Source organism: Bos mutus, chromosome 18 (genome assembly GCF_027580195.1).
Source record: "Bos mutus isolate GX-2022 chromosome 18, NWIPB_WYAK_1.1, whole genome shotgun sequence".
NCBI classification, from domain to species: domain Eukaryota; kingdom Metazoa; phylum Chordata; class Mammalia; order Artiodactyla; family Bovidae; genus Bos; species Bos mutus.
The window spans coordinates 15,390,322-15,410,613 of NC_091634.1; the positions used below are offsets into that span (position 1 = coordinate 15,390,322).

The window sequence follows — 20,292 nt, forward strand, 5'->3', positions numbered from 1 at the left end:
AAAGTACAATAAATGTAATGTTGCTTGAACCATCTTAAAATCATCCCCCACCCCTACACCGCACCGGTCCATGGAAAAACTGTCTTCCATGAAACAGGTCTCTGGTGCCAAAAAGATTGGGGACTGCTTATATAGAACATGGAAAAGATACAAGAGGCAGATTTAACAAAAAGAAAAAACAAAACTTTTCAGCCCTTAAAGTTTCTCTGGTAAGAAGAGTCAATTTCAACCAGAGCACATGAAAGGCTATATAACTCCAGAGGTGCTATCCACACAACAAATCTCAGTTTTGAGATTTACTCAGGGAAGGGTCTGGAGAAAGAATCTAGGGTAGACTGGGGCCATGAAGGCAGGTACCCTGGAGAAAGCCAGGTACTAGCCTTGTGGGATGGTTAAAATGTGAACAGAGGAAAGTGGGGAGTTCCAGCTGGCAAGAAAAAGGAGTGGACAGTCGTGTGGGAAGGAGCAAGTCAGAGATCTAAAATAAGGACTCTGGTTAATGAGACATGTTATCTAGGAAACCTCCCTCTGATGATTATATACTAACAACGTTTATTTTGGACTCCGAATCCCCACTCACACATCCACAGTAGAAAGATATACAAACTCTTGGTATGGTTGCATGAAGGATTAATATTCAGTAGCAGTTCCCAAAGTGTGGTTCAGGGACCCATGAGGATCGCTGAGCTCTTGTCAGTGGTGTCTGTACAGTTAATATTATTTTCAATAATAATTCTAAGATATTATTAGGCTTATCCACTATCATTCTCTTACAGTGAAAGAGACGAATTTTTCAGAGGCTACATGATGTGCAATCTTGCAACAAAGAAACTGAGGAAGCAGATACAAGATTACAGCTGTTTTCTATTAAGGCAGACATTAAAGATGTTAGCAAAAATACAAAACATTTCCATTCTTTCAATTTTTTTTGGTCTGGAAAATAAGGTTTTTTTAAAAAAAAATGTGATATTAACTATAATGGATTAATTTTTGAATGGATTAATAAATACTTTAAAGTTTTGTTAGTTTGAACTTCTGATCTGGTAATATTGATAACCCACATAACAAAAGCCACTTTCAAAACTGTAAAGGAGTCCTGATACCAAAAAGCTTTGGAAATTACTGCTCTACAAGAAACGAAAATAAACTATATATACATGAAATAACACAGATCAATCTCACAACAAACATTGAGAAAAGACAGGCACAGAAGAGTACTGTATGTATCCAGCTTCTATTTTAAAGGTTCAAAATCATACTAATCTACAGTATGAAAAGTCAGAATAGAAAAAAAAAAAAGAAAAGAAAAGTCAGAATAGTGGCTATCATTATGGGGAAACATGGGTTCTTTCCTAGGGAGGGGTTTGTTCAGAGCATAAAGAGAAGACACAGAATGGCTATGAGGGGAAATCAAGGATGGCGCAAGGATCAGACAACAGAAGAGTGTCGCACCGCAGCAGCCTGGTCTCTGGTCCACTTTTGGCCTAAATGTTAAGCCTGCCAAATAAAGAATAAGGAAAAGAGGCTTGCAAAGGGCTATTAACTCATGAGGTGGGGATGATGGGAGCACACGGGGGCAAACAGAGTGTCAAGCCAGACTACACGGTCCTTCGCGCAAAGCTGAAGCACTAAAAAACAGGCGATTCTGGGTAAAAAACCCAGAAATCCTTCTTTGAACTGCCTTCTTCTTCTCTGAAATAGTTATTTCCTGTATACCATACAGATTTTTTTTTTTTTGAGAGGTGAGTTGTTTGTTGTTTCTGTTCACAAATTATTTCTCATTTAGGTTGAATACCCAGTGAACGAACATGAACCCTAAGTATACCAGCTGATGAGTTTTGACGAAAGAATACCCCTGTGTAACTCACATACCAATCATGATATAGATCATTTCCATCACTCCAGGAAGTTCCCTTGTGTTGTTTGCTCCTAGTTGATTCCCTGTCCTGACTCCTTGCTCTCAACAACCAATGATCTGCTGTCACTGTAGATTAATCTAGCCTGTTCTAGAATTTCGTATAAATGGAACTGAAATCGACCAGGATTCTTGGCCTTTCCCAATCAACAGAAAATGACAAGAGGTTAGATAAGAAGTTCAAGCAAGGCCTTATTGGGTTTCCTGCAGCAGCAGAGGAGACTAAAAGCAAGTAAAGCCTTCCCTTGCTTGCTCACTGGCTCCCTCCCCAGAGCTGGTTCCTTATACAGGATGAGAGTAGGGGTGTGTCCAGTGGTTGGGCAGGAGGAATGGCTTAGGTGTTCTGTCTACCCCTTTGTTGATGCTGTGTGCAAGGGGCATGTCTAAGACCTGCTTTTGCTCCCAACACCTTGGTTTTGCTCCGAGCTCTTCAGAGGTGGCAGTTGGGGTTTTTTGCCCTTTATGTATCTTTTGTCCAGAATTTGCCCCAACTGTGTATGCACAGTTATTGCAGTTATTTTTAGTCTCTTATATTTTTTTAGCATTTTGTTGCTCAAGGAGACATTGTCCAGGTGTAAGCCCTGCATCACTGGAGCAAAGGGCCCCAGGTCCCACCCTGAGAAGTACACAGCACATATCTGCCTTATCTTTTACCTTATATTTTATCTGGCATATCTTTCATATCTGGCTTATCTTTCTCAGCCTAATGCTTTTGATATTTATTCAAGTTGTTACATGAATCAGCAGTTTGTTCTTTTTTTTTTTCAACTGAGTAGTTCTTAATTATATGGAATAAGACATTTTGTTTATCTACTTATCAGATGGTCATTTCTGGTTTGGGGCTATTATAAACAAAGTTGCTAATAGTCACATACAGTTTTTTTTTAATATAATTTTATTTATTTTTGGCCGTGCTGTGTCTTCGTTGCTGCACGTAGGCTCTTGTCTAGTTGCAGTGCGCAGACTTCTCACTGTAGAGGCTTCTCTTGTTGTAGAGCACAGGCTCTAGGGCTCATGGGCTTTAGTAGGTGCAATAGTTGCAGTTCCCAGGCTCTAGAGCACAAGCTCAATAGTTGTGGTGCATAGCCTCGGTTGCTCCGCGGCACGTAGGATCTTCCCAGACGAGGGGTCGAAGCTGTGTCTCCTGCATTGGCAGGCGGATTCTTTACCACTGTGCCACCCGGGAAGCCCCTAGTCACATACAGATTTTTGTGTGGACATATATTTTCATTTCCTCTGGGTAAATATCATGGGATTTCTGGGTCAATGGTAAGTGTGTGCTTAATTATATAAGAAACTCTAAAACTGTTTTTCAAAGTATATTATACTATTTTACACTCCTACCAGCAATGCTCAGACATTTTGAGAAACTGGAGTAACATAAGTCTAGCCCAGAGCCAGCACAATATACGTGTTGGATTGCTTTCCTCTCCCAACACCCTCAAAATGAGGTATGTGGGTGATATTTTCAGGGAGAGAAGGCAGACTCTAATTTACCTGTAATCTGGGCATTTCCTCCTCTTCCTGAAGGACAGAGTCTTCAGAAGGCAGTGCTGCGTAAAAAGACAGAAGCTGTGAAAAATGAACTTAGCTCACTGAAATAGACCAGTATCTTAGTTACCAAGAAGGGAGAAGGGGGCATGTTATATTCAGTTGGTGACACTGGTTCTCGTTTACCATTACCTGACACACCTTCCCCTAGAAAGATTTTTCCTCTTTATACTTTCACAGATAGCCTTTCGACCCCGATACTTTCTCCCCAGCACCCCCAAACACTCACTGAATACCTACTATGTGCTTCAGCAGTGATTTAACTCTCACCTTTTTCCTTAGCCTCTGAGGTCATTCCAGCTTCAACGTGGCCCCACATCCTGCCCGCCCTGTTAGGAAGGGAATCCCCGTAGCCCAGTGGCTCTGCTGGGGGAATCTCTCTTCAGCCTCTCCAAGCTCCACCTGGAACATCCAGAGGGAGTTTCAGGAGGTGTTGTCTCCACGAAAGACGGAACTCCTGCATGTGGGGGGCCTCCTGCGGCCTTCATGCTCAGGTAGCTGTTTTGTTCCTGTAGGTAGGAGAGGAGATGTCCCAGCAGCCCAGACTTCAGGTTAGGGCCTGGACTCTCTATTTAAGTGAGGACGTTGTTAATGAACTGAAGTATAGTTAAGGTGATAAACATTTACTAAGCATCCACTGTGTACAAGGCATGCCCCTACTTCCCAGGGGTACCCGGCTCTGACTTTCTCAAGACTGTAGGTTCACAGGTTGATCCAGTCACATGGCAGCAAATGCTGCCACCTCCATGAAGATTTCCTGAAAACTTCCCACTGTGGGATGCATGCGTGCATGCTCAGTCATTCAGTCATGTCCAACTCTTTGTGACACTATGGACTGTAGCCCACCAGACTCTTCTGTCCATGGAATTCTCCAGGCAATAATACTGGAGTGGGTGGCCATTTTCTCCCTCAGGGGATCTTTCTGACCCAAGGATCAAACCAGTTATCTCCTGCATCTCTTCCATTGGCAGGCGGGTTCTTTACCGCTACACCACCTGGGAAGCCCCACTTTGGGATGTTAGTTGCTCAGTTGTGTCTGACTTCTCAAAACCCCATGGACTGTAGTCTGCCAGGCTCCTCTGTCCATTGGGATTTCCCAGATAAAAGTAGTGGAGTGGGTTGCCCTTTCCTTCTCAGAGGATCTTCCTGACCCAGGGTTTCCTGCATTGCAGGCAGATTCTTTACCATGTGAGCCACCAGAGAAGCCCTTTGGGATACAGATCTATAATTCTCAAAAGGCAAACTTGTGAAATTCTTGAGTTTCTCTTTTTCTTTTTTTTTTGCTATCAGATCAATAAATGTTTCAAAATCCGAAAAGCTTCTCGTTAGAGAGGCTGTGGGAAAATGATCAGTCTTTTATGCTTTTAGAATGTAAGTAGGTACAGTCTTCTGGAGGACAGCAATTTGATTGTGTCCATCAAATGGAGGGGGCAGGTAGGGTCAGGAAGCATGGTTATGAAAGTGAACAAGGAAACTTTAGGAGGTGATAAGATATATTGGTCATCTTGACTGAGATGATGGGTTTCATGAGTATATTGAAATGTCAAAATATATAAAATTGAACACTTTAAATATATGTAGTTTATCATGTGTCTGCACTCAGAAGGGCTTTGCAGAGATACAGCCAGGCCAGTGACTTACATGTCATGTGTGATACCAAACTCCCAACTGGGATACCTCCACCTTTTACACCTGGAACTGTAATTTCCACTGAGACAAGAAAGGACTTACAACTCCCCTTCGGTCCTCACTGGTCAAGAGTGTGGAGAATTCTCTTCTGCAGATAACTGGGGAGGTGATTGAGGGCTTCCCAATGACTCAGTGGGTAAAGAATCTGCCTGCAATGCAGGAGATACAGGAGATGCAGGTTTGATCCTTGGGTTGAGACGATCTGCTGGAGGAGAGCATGACCAGAGCATTTCCAGTATTTTTGCCTGAAGAATCCTCTGGACTGAGGAGCCTGGTGGGCTACAGTCCATAGGTCCACAAAGAGTCGGACACGACTGATTGACTAAGCACGCATACACATGGCAGTGACCATAGGTGTGACCTTCCTGGCTTCGCTACCCCAGAGGCAAGTACCCAGGGGAAGGTCATTCAACTCCAAAGCATCAGGGAGCTTAGCGAAGCTGCTGACCACTTTGAGCTCAGGAGTTTCTCAGATGCAAAGTGGCAGCAAGCCTTTGGCAATCCATAGAGGGCCTGGCTGGAGAAGAGCCCATCCTGGTGTCCAAGACAATCTGCCCATCCCTCTAATAACACATCCCTAGGCTCACTTATAGAAAAAGCCCACTGAGGGACTTCCCTGGTGGTCCAGTGGCTAAGACTCTGTGCTTTCAATGCAGGGGGCTCAGGTTCGATCCCTGGTCAGGGAACTAGATCCCATATGCCTCAACAAGAGCTCTGATGACGCAACTAAAGATCTCGCATGACACAAGGAAGATCTAAGATCATGTGTGTAGCAACTAAGACCCAACACAGCCAAATTAAAATAATTTTTTTTTAAAGAAGTGTTAAAAAAATAAAAGCCCACTGAGTCAGAGATGAACGTGGTTTCACAGGAGCACCTACAACAAAAGTGAGGATACAAGATTTTGGCCCCGCCTCCTCAAAGTCCAAGTTATCTCCAAAATAAGAGACACCAGAATATATTGTCACCATAAACACCAAACCTCACGACGTCCCTGTTGTCTTAGATAGTAAGAATCTGCCAGGAACGCAGGAGACCCAGGTTGGATCCCTGGGTCAGGAAGATCCCCTGGAGAATGGAATGGCTATCCAGTCCGGTATTCTTACCTGGAGAATTCCATGGACAGAGGAACCTAGTGGACTACAGTCCATGGGGTGGCACAAGTCGAACACAACGAGCGACTAACACTTTCTTGACCCCTACTACATCTCAAACCAAGGGGCACTTCCTAACTCCTCTCTACAGCTCCACACATCTAGCTGCCCTCATAAACACCTAAGAATTTACAGCCCCATAAGCTGCCCCTCTGGACTAAGAATGCTGCCTGCCATATAAGTAAACAAAGGATGTTGTGGCCAGCTAGTCAGCAGCCACTGCAGCCAGCCCCGACTGTGCACCCTGACCGGTATCAAGCCGGAGACAGGCATATTTACCCTAGATAGTTAAGGTGCATATCAAAGGAATGACTTCAGGAAGCCCAGACTCCTGCACTTCCTCATACAAAGAAAATTGCTTAGTTCATTAACTTTAGCTGTCCGTTTTTTTCTAATTAACAGTAATCGTTTCTTGTTCTAACTACCTGGGCTTTCTCACAAAACCCCTATAATCCTGGCTCCTCCTTAGCTCTTCAGAGCAGTCCCTGAGAGCCATGTGAGAAAGGCCACCAGATAAAACATAAACTTTTAGGTTGTGAGGTTTTTTTTCCAGTCAACACTCCCAAAGCCCTGGACCCTGTTTCACTGTCCCTTCCCCATCAACCTGGGGTTGCAAAGCCCCAGCTGCCTCGCCAACCAAAATGCCCGGCATAGGCTGTTTCCCAAATACAAGGAACCCTGCCCTCCAGTCCCTCAACCCATGGATGCCTGCAGGCCACCAACCTCGGGACCATTGTCGTAGAGATTCACCCCTATTTCAATAAAACCAAGATGCTCCCTGCGTCCCCCATCAGACCCCGCGACTCCCGGACCTTCGGTTTTCGCCTTCCCCTTTCGCACGATCCGGGGACCTTCGGCTATTCTCGCTGCCTTCAGCCAGTAAAACTGGGGGACTCACCTCTCTAGGCCTGGAGATCTTGGGCATGGAGGCCGCCACAGGGCCTTCACCAGCCTTCGTTCCACGCAATGAGCCCGATACACCCGCACCGCCGACCCAGAAGGCCCAGCCGATGGGGTCTGGGCGCAAGCGGGCGCGGAGGCCTGGCGGCTGGACCACATCTCCCAGAAGCCCCTGCGCAGGCCGGGAAGCTCTCCAAGCCCCGCCCCAAGGCTCGATCCGGGCGTGGCGAGGCCAGAGCGGGTGAGCTCCGGGTCTCACGTGGAAACAGCTAGCTTGCGAGGGCTGGGCGTACAAACACAAAACCAGACAAGCGCCTCGTCCTATTGTCTACAACCAGAAATAACAAAACACCTGTAATTTCTCGATTCAGGCATAACTGTGTTTAAGCTTACATGCGTGCAGTGCTGTGTCACTTCAGTCGTGCAGGACTCTTTGCGACCCTATGGACTGTAGCTTGCCAGGCTCCTCTGTCCACGGAATTCTCCAGGCGAGAATACTGGAGTGGGTTGCCATGCCCTCCTCCAGGGGATCTTCCCGATCCAGAAATCGAACCCACCTCTCTTGCCTCTCCTGCGTTGGCAGGAGTGTTCTTTACCACTAGGACCAGCCAGGAGGCTCTTAAGCTTATATCCTTTCATATAAATATTTGTCCTCTTTGTTGTCGCTAAGTCCCAACTGACTCTCTGAGACCGCATGAACTGCAGCATGCCAGGCTTCCCTGTCCTTCACTATTTGTCTTCTTAACCTGCTTTTAAAATCATATATATTGAACATTGTGTTCTTCCACAATGTTTTGTAAATTCTACAGGCCATCTATGTAATTAATGTATTTTTGTAAATTCTACAGGCCATCTATGTAATTAATGTATTATCTCATTTTTGTTAGGTTGCTTCAAATTACTAGTATTGCAGCCACCACTGCTTATGTTTGTCATTGACTCAAAAGCAGGGAACTGGCAGGGAACAGGCAAAGCTTTATACTGAAAAAACAAAGGGAAGGCTTCAGGTGTATTTTGATCGGAGGTCATTGTCCAAGAGAAGCTAGAGGTGAGTCAGCTACAAAAAGTGCAACTTTTGTGGTTGGTTTGGAGGTGGTGATTTGGTTTTCTCCGGTTGGTTCTGAGTTGGAAGCAGAGGCGAAAGATAGGGAAGCTAGCAGTTATTGACCAAGTCCTGAGAGTTCTGCACTGGTTGCTGCCAAGTTTGTAGTTTGGTTTTCTGGTTTCTGCAGATTTTGTGGGTCAGAGTTCTATTATAATATACAATCTGGCATTGTCTGTTTGTATATCTGTTCTTTCAACTTTAGTGGTTTCAAACAACAGCAATCATTTATTATCTTTCATGGTTTTTCTGGGTCAGGAATTCAGAAACAGCCTAGCTGGACAGTTCTGGCTCAGACTTTTCTTGATGGCTAAACCTGGAACAGTGTGAAATTCCAGGAGCAACTGGAAGCTGGCTGGACATCTATTTCGTGTAATCTCAAGGGTTTGTCCATCTGGTTTTTCTGTGTGGGCTAGTTTGAGCTTCTTAACAGCATGGTGTTAGTGTCAGTCGGTCAGTCGTGCCCGACTCTTTGTGACCCTGTGGACTGCAGTCCACCAGGCTCCTCTGTCCATGAGATTTTCCGGGCCAGGATACTAGAGTGGGTTGCCATTTCCTTCTCCAAGGGATCTTCCCAATCCAGGGATCGAACCCGGGTCTCCTACATTGCAGGCAGATTCTTTACCGACTGAGCTACACAGACATCTTAAACTGTAGCTCAAAATCCTGAGAAAGATTCAGATGGAAGATGAATCACCTCTTATGGCTAGTCTCAGAATCACAGAGCATCATTTCCCCTGTATTTACAGTTTTAAAAGCCCATCCAGATTCAAAGGGAAAGAACATGCACTCCACTTCCTGATGGGAAAATAACAAGGTTCTGGAAGACCATGTGGAAACAAAAATATAGTTATGGCAATTTTTGGAAAATATAATTTGCCATGAACTGCAAACAGATCAAAGCAGAGAAAGCAGTTTTAATTTCACTCTGCTATGAAGACTGGATATTTATATTGTTGTTCAGTCTCTAAGGCCTGACTCTTTGCGACCCCCATGGACTACAGCACGCCAGGCTTCCGTGTCCTTCACTATCTCCCAGAATTTGCTCAGACTCATGTCCATTGTGTTGATGATGCCATCCAACCATCTCATCCTCTGTTGCCTCCTTCTCCTCCTGCCCTCAATCTTTCCCAGCATCAGGGTCTTTTCCAATGAGTTGGCTCTTCTCATCAGGTGGCCAAAGTATTGGCTCTTCAACATCAGCATCAGTCCTTCCAATGAATATTCAGAGTTGATTTCCTTTAGGATTGACTGGTTTAATCTCCTTGCTGTCCAAGGGACTCTCAAGAGTCTTCTCTAGCACCATAATTGGAAAGCATCAATTCTTCGGTGCCCAGCCTTCTTTATGTCCAACTCTCACATCTGTACATGACTACTGGAAAAACCATAGCTTTGACTATTCAGACCTTTGTCGGCAAAGTGATGTCTCACCTTTTTAATATGCTATCTAGGTTTATCATTGGAGCAGGAAATGGCAACCCACACTAGTATTCTTGCCTGGGGAATTCCATGGACAGAGGAGCCTGGCAGGCTACAGTTCATGGGGTTGCAGACTCAGACACGACTGAGCAACTAACACAAAACACAGGTTTATCATAGCTTTTCTTCCAAAGAGCAAGCTTCTTTTAATTTCATGGCTGCAGTCACTGTCCAGTGATTTTGGAGCCCAAGAAAATAAAATCTGCCACTGTTTCCATTTTGTCCTCATCCATTTGCCATGAAGTGATAGGACCAGATGCCATGATTTTAGTTTTTTGAACATTGAGTTTTAAGCCATATTTTTCACTCTCCTCTTACACCTTCATCAAGAAGATATTTATATTAGTGAGCTGAAATTATCTGTAGTAAGTAGGAGTGATCAAAAAAATCATGATCTTTAATTAAAGTTTAAGAGGATCAGAGAAGACCTAGCTCCACTGAGCATGTTTAAGGTGATAATGAGAGTGAATTTCCTGGTGGTCCAGTGGTTAGGATGCTACACTCACTGTCAAGAGCTCAGGTTCAGTCCTTGGTAGGGGAACTAATATCCTGCAAGCTGTGTGGTATGGCCAAAACAAACACAAACAAAAAATGACAATGTAAGACAAAAATGAAGCTGTCTTCCTTTACCCTCCTTGAGTATTAGGTTCAAAGTGATAATAATTGATCAAGATTATTCTGCACAATTAGAGTATTAGGGCTAACTGAGACTAACTCAGACTGAGAATTTGTCTCAGTGAAAAGAGCAGGACTAACTTAGAGACTTTCCACAGGATCCAATATTACAGACATGGAAAACTCCTAACCCCAAATACTTTAACTACCTACAATAATCTCCTAAACTTAACTTCTTACTCATGTATTTTAGTTAAGTAAACATTTCCCAGATGTGTTCATTTCTCACAAACATTAATGACAAGTAGGAGGGAAAAGGTTTCATGGTCAAATTACTTTGTGACATGCTAGAATATACAGGATGAGCTCTGGGGTCTGTTGTGGTGAATTTCTGTACTTTTTATTCTACTCCACTGACCTATTTGTCTATCCTTAGACAAATACCACAGTCTTTATTGGTTTATCATAGCTCTATAGCAAGTCTTGAAATCAGAAGTTCTCCAGTTTGTTCTTTTTCAATACTGATTTTGGTTGTTCTAGGTCTTTGGATTTCTCTATAAATTTTAGAATGCTTTTATCAATTTAAAATTTAAAAAAACATTCTGGTACTTTGGCTAGGAGAGTATTGAATCTATAGGTAAATTTGGGGAAATTTTAGTAAAGACATTGAATTTTCCAATCCATAGCCATGGTATTGCCATCTGTTTAGATCTTTTCTAGGGAATTCTCTGGCGGTCCAGTGGTTAGGACTTTGCACTTTCATTGCCAGGGCCCAGGTTCAATCCCTGGTTGGGGAACTGGGATCTCCCAAGTTATGCAGCAGGGCCAAAAAAAAAACACATATCTTGACTAATTTCCCTTGGCAATGTTTTGCAGTTTTCCATATAAAGATCTTTCATATCTTTTACTAAACTTATTCCTAAGTATGATTTTATCTTGCCCTGGTTTTCTTACTATCATGGGAATGAACACCTTTCATACCATACATTCAAACTGCAGTGAGAGTTGAAATTCTGTGATTGTTTTAACAGCCTCTTTCCCACCTCCCACTACATCCTCGTACTAAATGCATGTCAATGACTGGATTCATTAGCTGTTTTAAAGACTCTTCAAACGAGAAGTAGACAGGGTATAAATGAATGAACACAGTGATATTCCAGCAGGTCAGATAACTCTTGTTTATTTATAAAATATATCCCATTCTGTCAAGTACTGATAAGAAAGGTGCAACTAGAAGACATTGAGGATTGATAATATATTTTCACTTATAATATTTTAGTTATTTAAATTCTAGAAATTCCATGTGAATTGTCTTGTGTTGTATTCCAAGAACCCCTTGCTATCCAAGTCTATTTGGTTTCCAAGTTCAAATACTAAGGAACACTGTATTAACTAAATTGATTTGATTTCCAAATTTCAAAAAGTGAGTAACAAATTTAAATAAAGATTTTTTAGAAATGTTTTGTTCCAAAATTCATATTGTGACAAGTATTTATTTCCTTTCAATAGATTACTAGATTTAGCTTGCTAATTTTTAACATTGCATATTTTCATAACTGATTCTGGGCATATTATTTTTTTGTGTCCTTCCAGCAAGTTTTATCATTAGGGTTATGACAGATTCATAAAATCAGATAACTTGCCACCTCAGTCTGTGTCCTGGAAGAGTTCCTAACACATTTCATAGTTTCATCTATAAAATATATATATATATGTTTTTAGTGTAGCTGACATTTATTTGTTTAATTTTTTACTTCACCTCATGGTTCGCAGGATCTTAGTTCCCTCATCAGGGATCAAACCTGGACTCCCAGCAATGGGAGCATGGAGTCCTAACCACTGGATTGCCATGGAATTCCCCTGACATTTATGTTTTTGGTTTAAAAAATGTTCCTTCTGGAGAGAATCTGTTAAAGATTTTATACTTCTCTAGTCAATTCTGATATCAAGTCAATCCAATTTCTTTCTAAAAATCATACACTTTGTCCAGATTTTTGGATATATTCTAAAAAACATCTATAGTACTTTTGAGATAAAAATCATACACTGTATGTATTTACCCTTTTAAAGTATAGAGTGGTTTTTAGAATATACACTGCCAATCCCAGAATATTTTAATCACCCAAAAAGATAATGTCCTTTTATATTTAAATAGGTAGTAAGTATGAAAATATTAGTCACTCAGTTGTGTCCAACTCTTTTGCGAACCCATGGACTGTAGCCTGCCACGCTCCTCTGTCCATGGGATTCTTCAGGCAAGAATACTGGAGTGAGTTGCCATTCCCTTCTCCAGGGGATCTTCCCGACCCAGGGATCGAACCTGGGTCTCCCGCAATGTAGACAGATTCTTTACTGAAAGTCATTTCAGTTTCTCATTCATGGTACTGTTCAGCTGTCATTTGTACTCCCCAACCTGAATCAGTGGTTTGTCTACTTTCAATCGGATACATTTTCTATTTTAAATTGTTTACTTTTGTCATTTATTTCTGCATTTGAGAACTAACAATGACTTTCTCTGTCCATATTTTAGATATATTTTTGCTTGTTTTAGCTCTTTGGGTTCTGTATTCATTTTAATGATCTTTCTAGTACTTTAATGTATGCATGCATACTGAGTATTAAAACTTCCAATACAATTTTGCCTGCCACTCACAGGTTTTTCAATTGTGTTCTCATACTCAATCACATTTAAATAATGCATTCTAAGGATTTAGTTCCTTAAGCCACGTTAATCAAGAGGAGTACTAAATTAATATTCAGACATTTGTTGGCTATTGTTTTGTTACTGTCGCTCATTCTGGTCAAATAACGTGCCCTGTATATTTTCTACTTTTGAGGAATAATTAGGAAAAATATTCTTATCTCTTCCTACTTATTTGACAGTTATGCTTTCACCAACCCATCATTATATCCATAGGATTTCAAATAGGTATTAATCTTTGTGCAGCATAAAAATGAAGTCTGAATGTAGACTACCCACAAAAACTTTTTTTCCCTTTTAAAATCTCAAGCCAAATAATGGGGATAGGAAAAACCTTCCTATGTTCATTACACTCATTTCTCTCTCTCTTTTTAAAAATAGAAGTGAGAAAGTGAAGTCTCTCAGTCGTGTCCTACTCTTTGCAACCCCATGGACTGTAGCCTACCAGGCTCCTCCCTCCAAAAATATCTGTTTATTTGGCTGCACCAGGTCTTCATTGCAGCCTGTGAGATCTTTAGTTGCAGCGTGGGAACTCTTAGATGCAGCATGTGGGATCTAGTTCCCCAACCAGGGATCAAACCCAGGCCTCCTTCATTGGGAGCACGGAGTCTTATCTACTAGACAATCAGGGAAGTCTCTCATTTGTCTTTTTTCATTATGAATTTTTTGACGTAGATAAAGGTAAGCAACATGGTTAAAATCCTTTCCACAAATAATTGTTGCTTAAGTCACTCAGTTTTGTCCAACTCTTTGTGACCCCATGGACTGTAGCCTGCCAGGCTCCTCTGAAATTCCAAAGAATCCATGGGATTCTCCAGGCAAGAATACTGGAGTGGGTTGCCATTTCCTTCTCCAGGGGATCTTCCTGACCCATGGATTGAACCTGAGTCTCCTGCATTGGCAGGGGGATTCTTTACCCTGAGCCACCAGGAAAGCCCTCCACAAATAATAATGGCAATTATGAAAATGAGCGTATCAATGATAATAATGAACAACTTTTACTAGATATTTGCCACATGATAGGAAAAGTTCTGAATATTTATTAATTCATTGAATCATACAACAAACCAACACATACACCATGATTATATTTACTAATACATAAAAAAGAAAATGTCACTAACATATATAAGTAAAAAGTTAAAAAAAATCTGGAAAGATAAATAATATTGATAATGGTGGTTAATTACCTTTCTCACATGAGATTGGGGTTAGGCTTGGTGAAAGGAATAAGACAGTTTACAAGGACAAAATATAGATAATTTCACCAACTAAAGCAGATGTTTTAAAAGGAAAAGGCCAAAACATCCAAAGATAAACTTTGGGTCATATTAATCAAGGAAGATTTTATAACCAAAAATAATTAGATGCAACCATAACATGAATAATAAGGTCATTAAAAATGTCATTAAATATATCAATAAAAATAATAAAAATCTCTATATACTGAAATACCAATCATATTTTTGACTATATTATAAAATCAGGTAAAGGTACAACATGTGTACCATGACTACATTTTCTTTAAAAACAAAGTCTGGTAGGATTTACTCTACCAATTGAAAGTCATTATCTATAGATGGCATGATTACAATTAATCCTGGCTTTTTTAGTTTCTAGTTTTCTGATATTCTGTTTTCTAGTAAGAAAATATAAATGTGTGAAATGAAACAAAAGGACTAAAACTTACTTCAAAAACAAGATCATAATTAATTCTACAAAGAATTAAAAAATACAAAGTCACACAGTTTAAACAGTGTGATACTGGTGTAAGCACAAACATATAGATCAGAGAAGAATAGCCTTGAGACTCAAGCAAATATAAACAAGAATATAATATATCACCAAGAAGGTAGAACAAAACAGTAGGAAAGGATAAAACTGTTGATGTGACATTAGTACAAGATGGGGTGGGGGAGTAGAGGGGTGGAGACAAACAAATATCAATTTAGAATCCAAATTCCTTAGAGTAAAATATATTTGGATTAAATATATTTTAAGAAATATATTTTTAAAAAATATATATATATATATTTATAAAATAAACAAAAAATAGTGAGAGAGGGTAACTATCAAACCTGAATTTTTTGTTTGTTTAAAAGATCAGGAAGGTGAAAAGAGCTTTAACTTTTATTATTCATCAGTATGAACTCCCTGATGACGAATGAGATCTGAGCCACTACTAAATGCCTTTCCACATTCCTTACAGTTATAGGGCTTTTCACCAGTATGAATTCTGAGATGTCGAGTAAGGTTTGAGCATTTATTAAAGGCCTTTCCACATTCATTACATTCATATGGTTTTTCATCTGTATGAATTCTTTGATGTTGAAAAAGCTGTGAGTTCTGAGTAAAGGCCTTCCCACATTCAAGACATTCAAAAGGTTTCTCACCAGCATGAATTCTCTGATGTTGACGAAGTTGTGAGCTCTGAGTAAAAGCCTTCCCACATTCCTTACAATCATAGGGTTTCTCTCCCGTGTGAATTCTCTGATGATTAGTAAGTGCGGAGCCACTACTAAAGGCCTTGCCACATTCTTTGCACTCATACGGTTTCTCACCTGTATGAATTCTCTGGTGCTGTACAAGCTTTGAGCTCTGAGTGAAAGCTTTGCCACATTCCTTGCATTCATAGGGTTTCTCACCTGTATGAATTCTCACATGTTGAAAAAGTTGTGAGCTCTTAGTAAAGGCTTTTCCACATACTTTACATTCGTACGGTTTTTCACCAGTGTGAATTCTCTGATGGTCAATAAGATTTGAGCAATAACTAAAGGCCTTCCCACATTCCTTACATTCATAGGGTTTCTTACCCGTATGAATTCTCTGATGCTGAGAAAGGTATGAGCTACAGCTGAAGGCCTTTCCACATTCTTTACATTCAAAGGGTTTTTCACCTGTATGAATTTTCAGATGTCGAGTAACATGTGAGCCACAGCTAAAGAATTTCCCACACTCTTTACATTCATAAGATTTTTCGCCAATATGAATTCTCTGATGTTGAAGAAATTGTGAATTCTGACTAAAGACCTTTCCACATTTCTTACATTCATACGGTTTCTCTTCATTGTTAATTTGATGTAAAGTAAAGAATGTCTGTTGAACAAATGTGGGCATGTACTCATGAGTGAGTATTTCTTGGCTGAAATGCCCATTTTGATATCCCAGTTGTTTTTCAAAGTGACTTCTATATTCCAAAACATCTCTGAAACTGGAGTATTCAAAGCCATGTTTTCTAAGTCCCATCATTTCCCTCTGGCATGATTCTATTTCGTAAACTTCCTTCTTTAGCGATAATAACTTGGTTTCACACATTGATTCCAGAGCTGAAAGAAAATAAAAGGTAAATATTCTTCTCCCACCTCATCTGTGAAAAGGTAAATTTCTATAAAAGAAATGGAAAAATTAAAGTAAAAACAATATGTGGTAGTAAATGACATAGGATTTTCAAGTGTATCTGTAGAATCTGAAAACTGGACAAGAAATACCCCAAAATTAATGAGATGTAAAGTGGGAAGCAGCAGGCAGAATCTATGGAAATAGAAAACCACAGTGATTCTCAAATATTGATGTGGACCAGAGTCATTTGGAAAAGTTGGTAAATATACAATGCTTAGGCATAAAAGATGACTAGTTGTATACACATCTATATGAGCTTATATGTATATGTAAGAAACAAAGTATATCATCGTACAATATGTATTATACAAAGTGGCTAATTTTTTTTTTTACCTCTGTTAAAGGTCTCCTAAGAGGAATAAAAGCATACAGGGAAAGATTCTTGGGCTCTCTGGTATAATAAAGTATAAATTTGATTTTTGTCCCTAGTTCCTAACAAAGAGCTTCAAAAACCCTTTGAATTTACTGAGTGATAGCAGTGTTTTCACTGTGCTAATGAGGTGACTCATGGTGGGTCCCCAGATTTAGGATGGGGACTGTTCACTAGAAAGACCCAACATATGATGAGAGGGCTGGGATTTTCAGCTACTTAACCCCTGGGAAAGAGAGGGAGGCCAGAGATTGAGTGGCTGATGCCCTAATCAATTATGCCAATTAATTATGCTTAACTATAATTATGTAATTAAGCTCCAGTAAAAACCCAACACCAAAGTTCAGTGGAGTTTTTTGGTTGGTGCTTCACCAGGAGGCTGACACACTTTGACTTCACAGGGAGAGGGTGTGGAACCTCTGCATCCAAAGCCTACCAACTCATCTGATATCCTTTACAGTAAAACTCCAGTTGTAAGTATAGTGCTTCCCTGAGTCTTCTGAATTGTTTTAGCAAATTATTGAGCCTGCAAGGGGGCATGGAAATACCTGAATTTATAGTCAGTTGATCAGAAGTGTGGGTGGGACTTACAGCTGGGGTCAGGAGTGAAAGCAATCTTGGCTGTTAACCTGTGGGGTTTATGCTGACTCTGGGTTGTTGGGAGTCAGAAGTAAACTGCAGTTCACTCAGCTGGGTATAAAGAAGAATAGGGTCCATAATAAAGGACATATTGGATGTGAGGACATATTGAAAGTGATCAGAGAGTTAGCTACACGGGAGACTAGCCTGAGATAAGTCTAAAGTGAATGCATGCTCAGTCACTCAGATGTGTTCAACTCTTTTTGATCCCATGGACTGTGGCCCACCAGGCTCCTCTGTCCGTGGGATTTCCCAGGCAGGAATGCTGGAGTGGGTTGCCATTCCCTCATCCAGGGGATATTCACGACCCAGAGATCTAACCTGTGTCTCCTGCATCACTGGCATTGGCAGGTGGATTCTTTACCACTGTGGACCGGGGAAGCCCAAAGTCTAAGGTAGTGAACTAATTTGATGTGAGTAGTAGATAGGGAAGACTCAGAATATGTTGTGCTGGAGATTCAGTGAAAATACTATTTGTCTTCAAAGTTTGTGATGCTGATCCTGGGACAAGAGAGAGATTTGCTCATGTACTAATACCACCACAGAGACTGGGAAGGCCACTGAAGTTTAAGGCATACAGAGAGAAAAAAGACACAGTGCAACAGCATAAGCAACAATACACAAAATGAAAAGACAACCTACAGAATGGGAGAAAATATTTGCAAGTGATGCGACTGAAAAGGGCTTAATTTCCAAAATATACAGATAGTTCATATAGCTCAATATCAAACAAACAACCAAACAAACAAAAAAACCAATCAAACAATGGGCAGAAGATCTAAATAGATATTTCTCCAAAGAAGACATTCAGATGGCCAATAGATATATGAAAAGTGCTCAACCTAATCACCAGGGAAATGCAAATCAAAACCACAGTAAGATACCACCTCACACCTGTCAGAATGGCCATCATCCAAAATTTACAAATAATAAATGCTAGAGAGGGTGTAGAAAAAAGAAAACCCTTATACACTATTGGTGGGAACATAAATTGGTACTGTCACTATGGAGAATAGTATGGTGGTTCCTTAAAGAACTAAAAATAGAGTTATTAATACCATAGATCCAACAATCTCATTCCTAAGCATATATTCAGAAAAGATGAAAACTATAATTCAAAAAGATACATACATCTCAATGTTCACAGCAGTACTATTTACAACAGCCAAGACATGGAAGCAACCTAAACGGCCATAAACAGATGAATGGATAAAGGTGATATATACACATACACACCCACACACACTGGAATATTACTCAACCATAAAAAGAATGAAGTGATGCCATCTGCAACAACATGGACAGACTAGAGGTTATCATACTAAGTAAATCACACAGAGAAAGACAAATACTGTATGATATCACTTGTATGTGGAATCTAAAAAAAAATTATACAAATGAACTTATTTACAAAACAGAAACTTACAGATCTAGAAAACAAACTTATGGTTACCAAAGGGGAAAAAGTCAGAGAGATAAATCAGGATTTTGGGAATAGCAGATTCACACTATTATATGTAAAATAAACAACAAGTTCCCACCATATAGCACAGGGAACTATATTTAATATCTTACAATAAACCATAATGAAAATGAATCTGATAAAAATATGTGTATATATACATATATATGTATAACTGAATCACTTTGCTCTACACCAGAAACTAACACAACATTGTAAATCATCTATCAGTTCAGTTCAGTGCAGTCGCTCAGTCATGTCTGACTCTTTGCAACCCCGTGAATCGCAGCACACCAGGCCTCCCTGTCCACCACCAACTCCTCGAGTTTACCCAAACTCATGTCCATTGAGTTGGTGATGCCATCCAGTCATCTCATCCTATGTCATCCCCTTCTCCTCCTGCCCCCAATCCCTCCCAGTATTGGGATCTTTTCCAATGAGTCAACTCTTTGCATGAGGTGGCCAAAGTACTGGAGTTTCAGCTTCAGCATCAGTCCTTCCAATGAACACCCAGGACTGATCTCTTTTAGGATGGACTGGTTGGATCTCCTTGCAGCCCAAGGGACTCTCAAGAGTCTTCTCCAGCACCACAGTTCAAAAGCATCAATTCTTCGGCACTCAGCCTTCTTCACAGTCCAACTCTCACATCCATACATGACCACTGGAAAAACCATAGCCTTGACTAGACGGACCTTTGTTGGCAAAGTAATGTCTCTGCTTTTGTATATGCTATCTAGGTTGGTCATAACTTTCCTTCCAAGGAGTAAGCGTCTTTTAATTTCATGGCTGCAATCACCATCTGCAGTGATTTTGGAGCCCCCAAAAATAAAGTCTGACACTGTTTCCACTGTTTCCCCATCTGTTTCCCATGAAGTGATGGGACCAGATGCCATGATCTCAGTTTTCTGAATGTTGAGCTTTCAGCCAATTTTTTCCACTCTACTCTTTCACTTTCATCAAGAGGCTTTTTAGTTTCTCTTCACTTTCTGCCATAAGGGTGGTGTCATCTGCATATCTGAGGTTATTGATATTTCTCCTGGCAATCTTGATTCCAGCTTCTGCTTCTTCCAGTCCAGCATTTCTCATGATGTGCTCTGCATATAAGTTAAATAAGCAGGGTGACAATATACAGCCTTGACGTACTCCATTTCCTATTTGGAACCAGTCTGTTGTTCCATGTCCAGTTCTAACTGCTGCTTCCTGACCTGCATATAGGTTTCTCAAGAGGCAGGTCAGGTGGTCTGGTATTCCCATCTCTTTCAGAATTTTCCACAGCTTATTGTGATTCACACAGTCAAAGGCTTTGGCATAGTCA

At 40.7% G+C, this 20,292-nt stretch overlaps 1 protein-coding gene and 2 non-coding genes across 3 annotated transcripts in view; 2 read left to right on the top strand and 1 right to left on the bottom strand.

Moving 5' to 3' along the window:
* Positions 1 to 20,292, bottom strand: part of LOC138991656 (zinc finger protein 420-like) — a 44,707-nt gene that overhangs the window by 13,148 nt on the left and 11,267 nt on the right. Inside the window, exons 5-8 of the mRNA XM_070386748.1 lie at positions 15,244 to 16,433; positions 7,123 to 7,538; positions 3,737 to 3,846; positions 3,413 to 3,468 (exon numbers count right to left, since the gene is read on the bottom strand). Coding sequence (XP_070242849.1) covers positions 3,413 to 3,468; positions 3,737 to 3,846; positions 7,123 to 7,538; positions 15,244 to 16,433 — 1,772 coding nt within the window. The remainder of the gene's footprint in view (positions 1 to 3,412; positions 3,469 to 3,736; positions 3,847 to 7,122; positions 7,539 to 15,243; positions 16,434 to 20,292) is intronic.
* On the top strand, positions 5,769 to 5,841 carry TRNAE-UUC (transfer RNA glutamic acid (anticodon UUC)). The gene has a single exon. It is a non-coding gene; the product is annotated as a tRNA-Glu (tRNA).
* Positions 11,132 to 11,203, top strand: TRNAE-UUC (transfer RNA glutamic acid (anticodon UUC)). Its single transcript has one exon. It is a non-coding gene; the product is annotated as a tRNA-Glu (tRNA).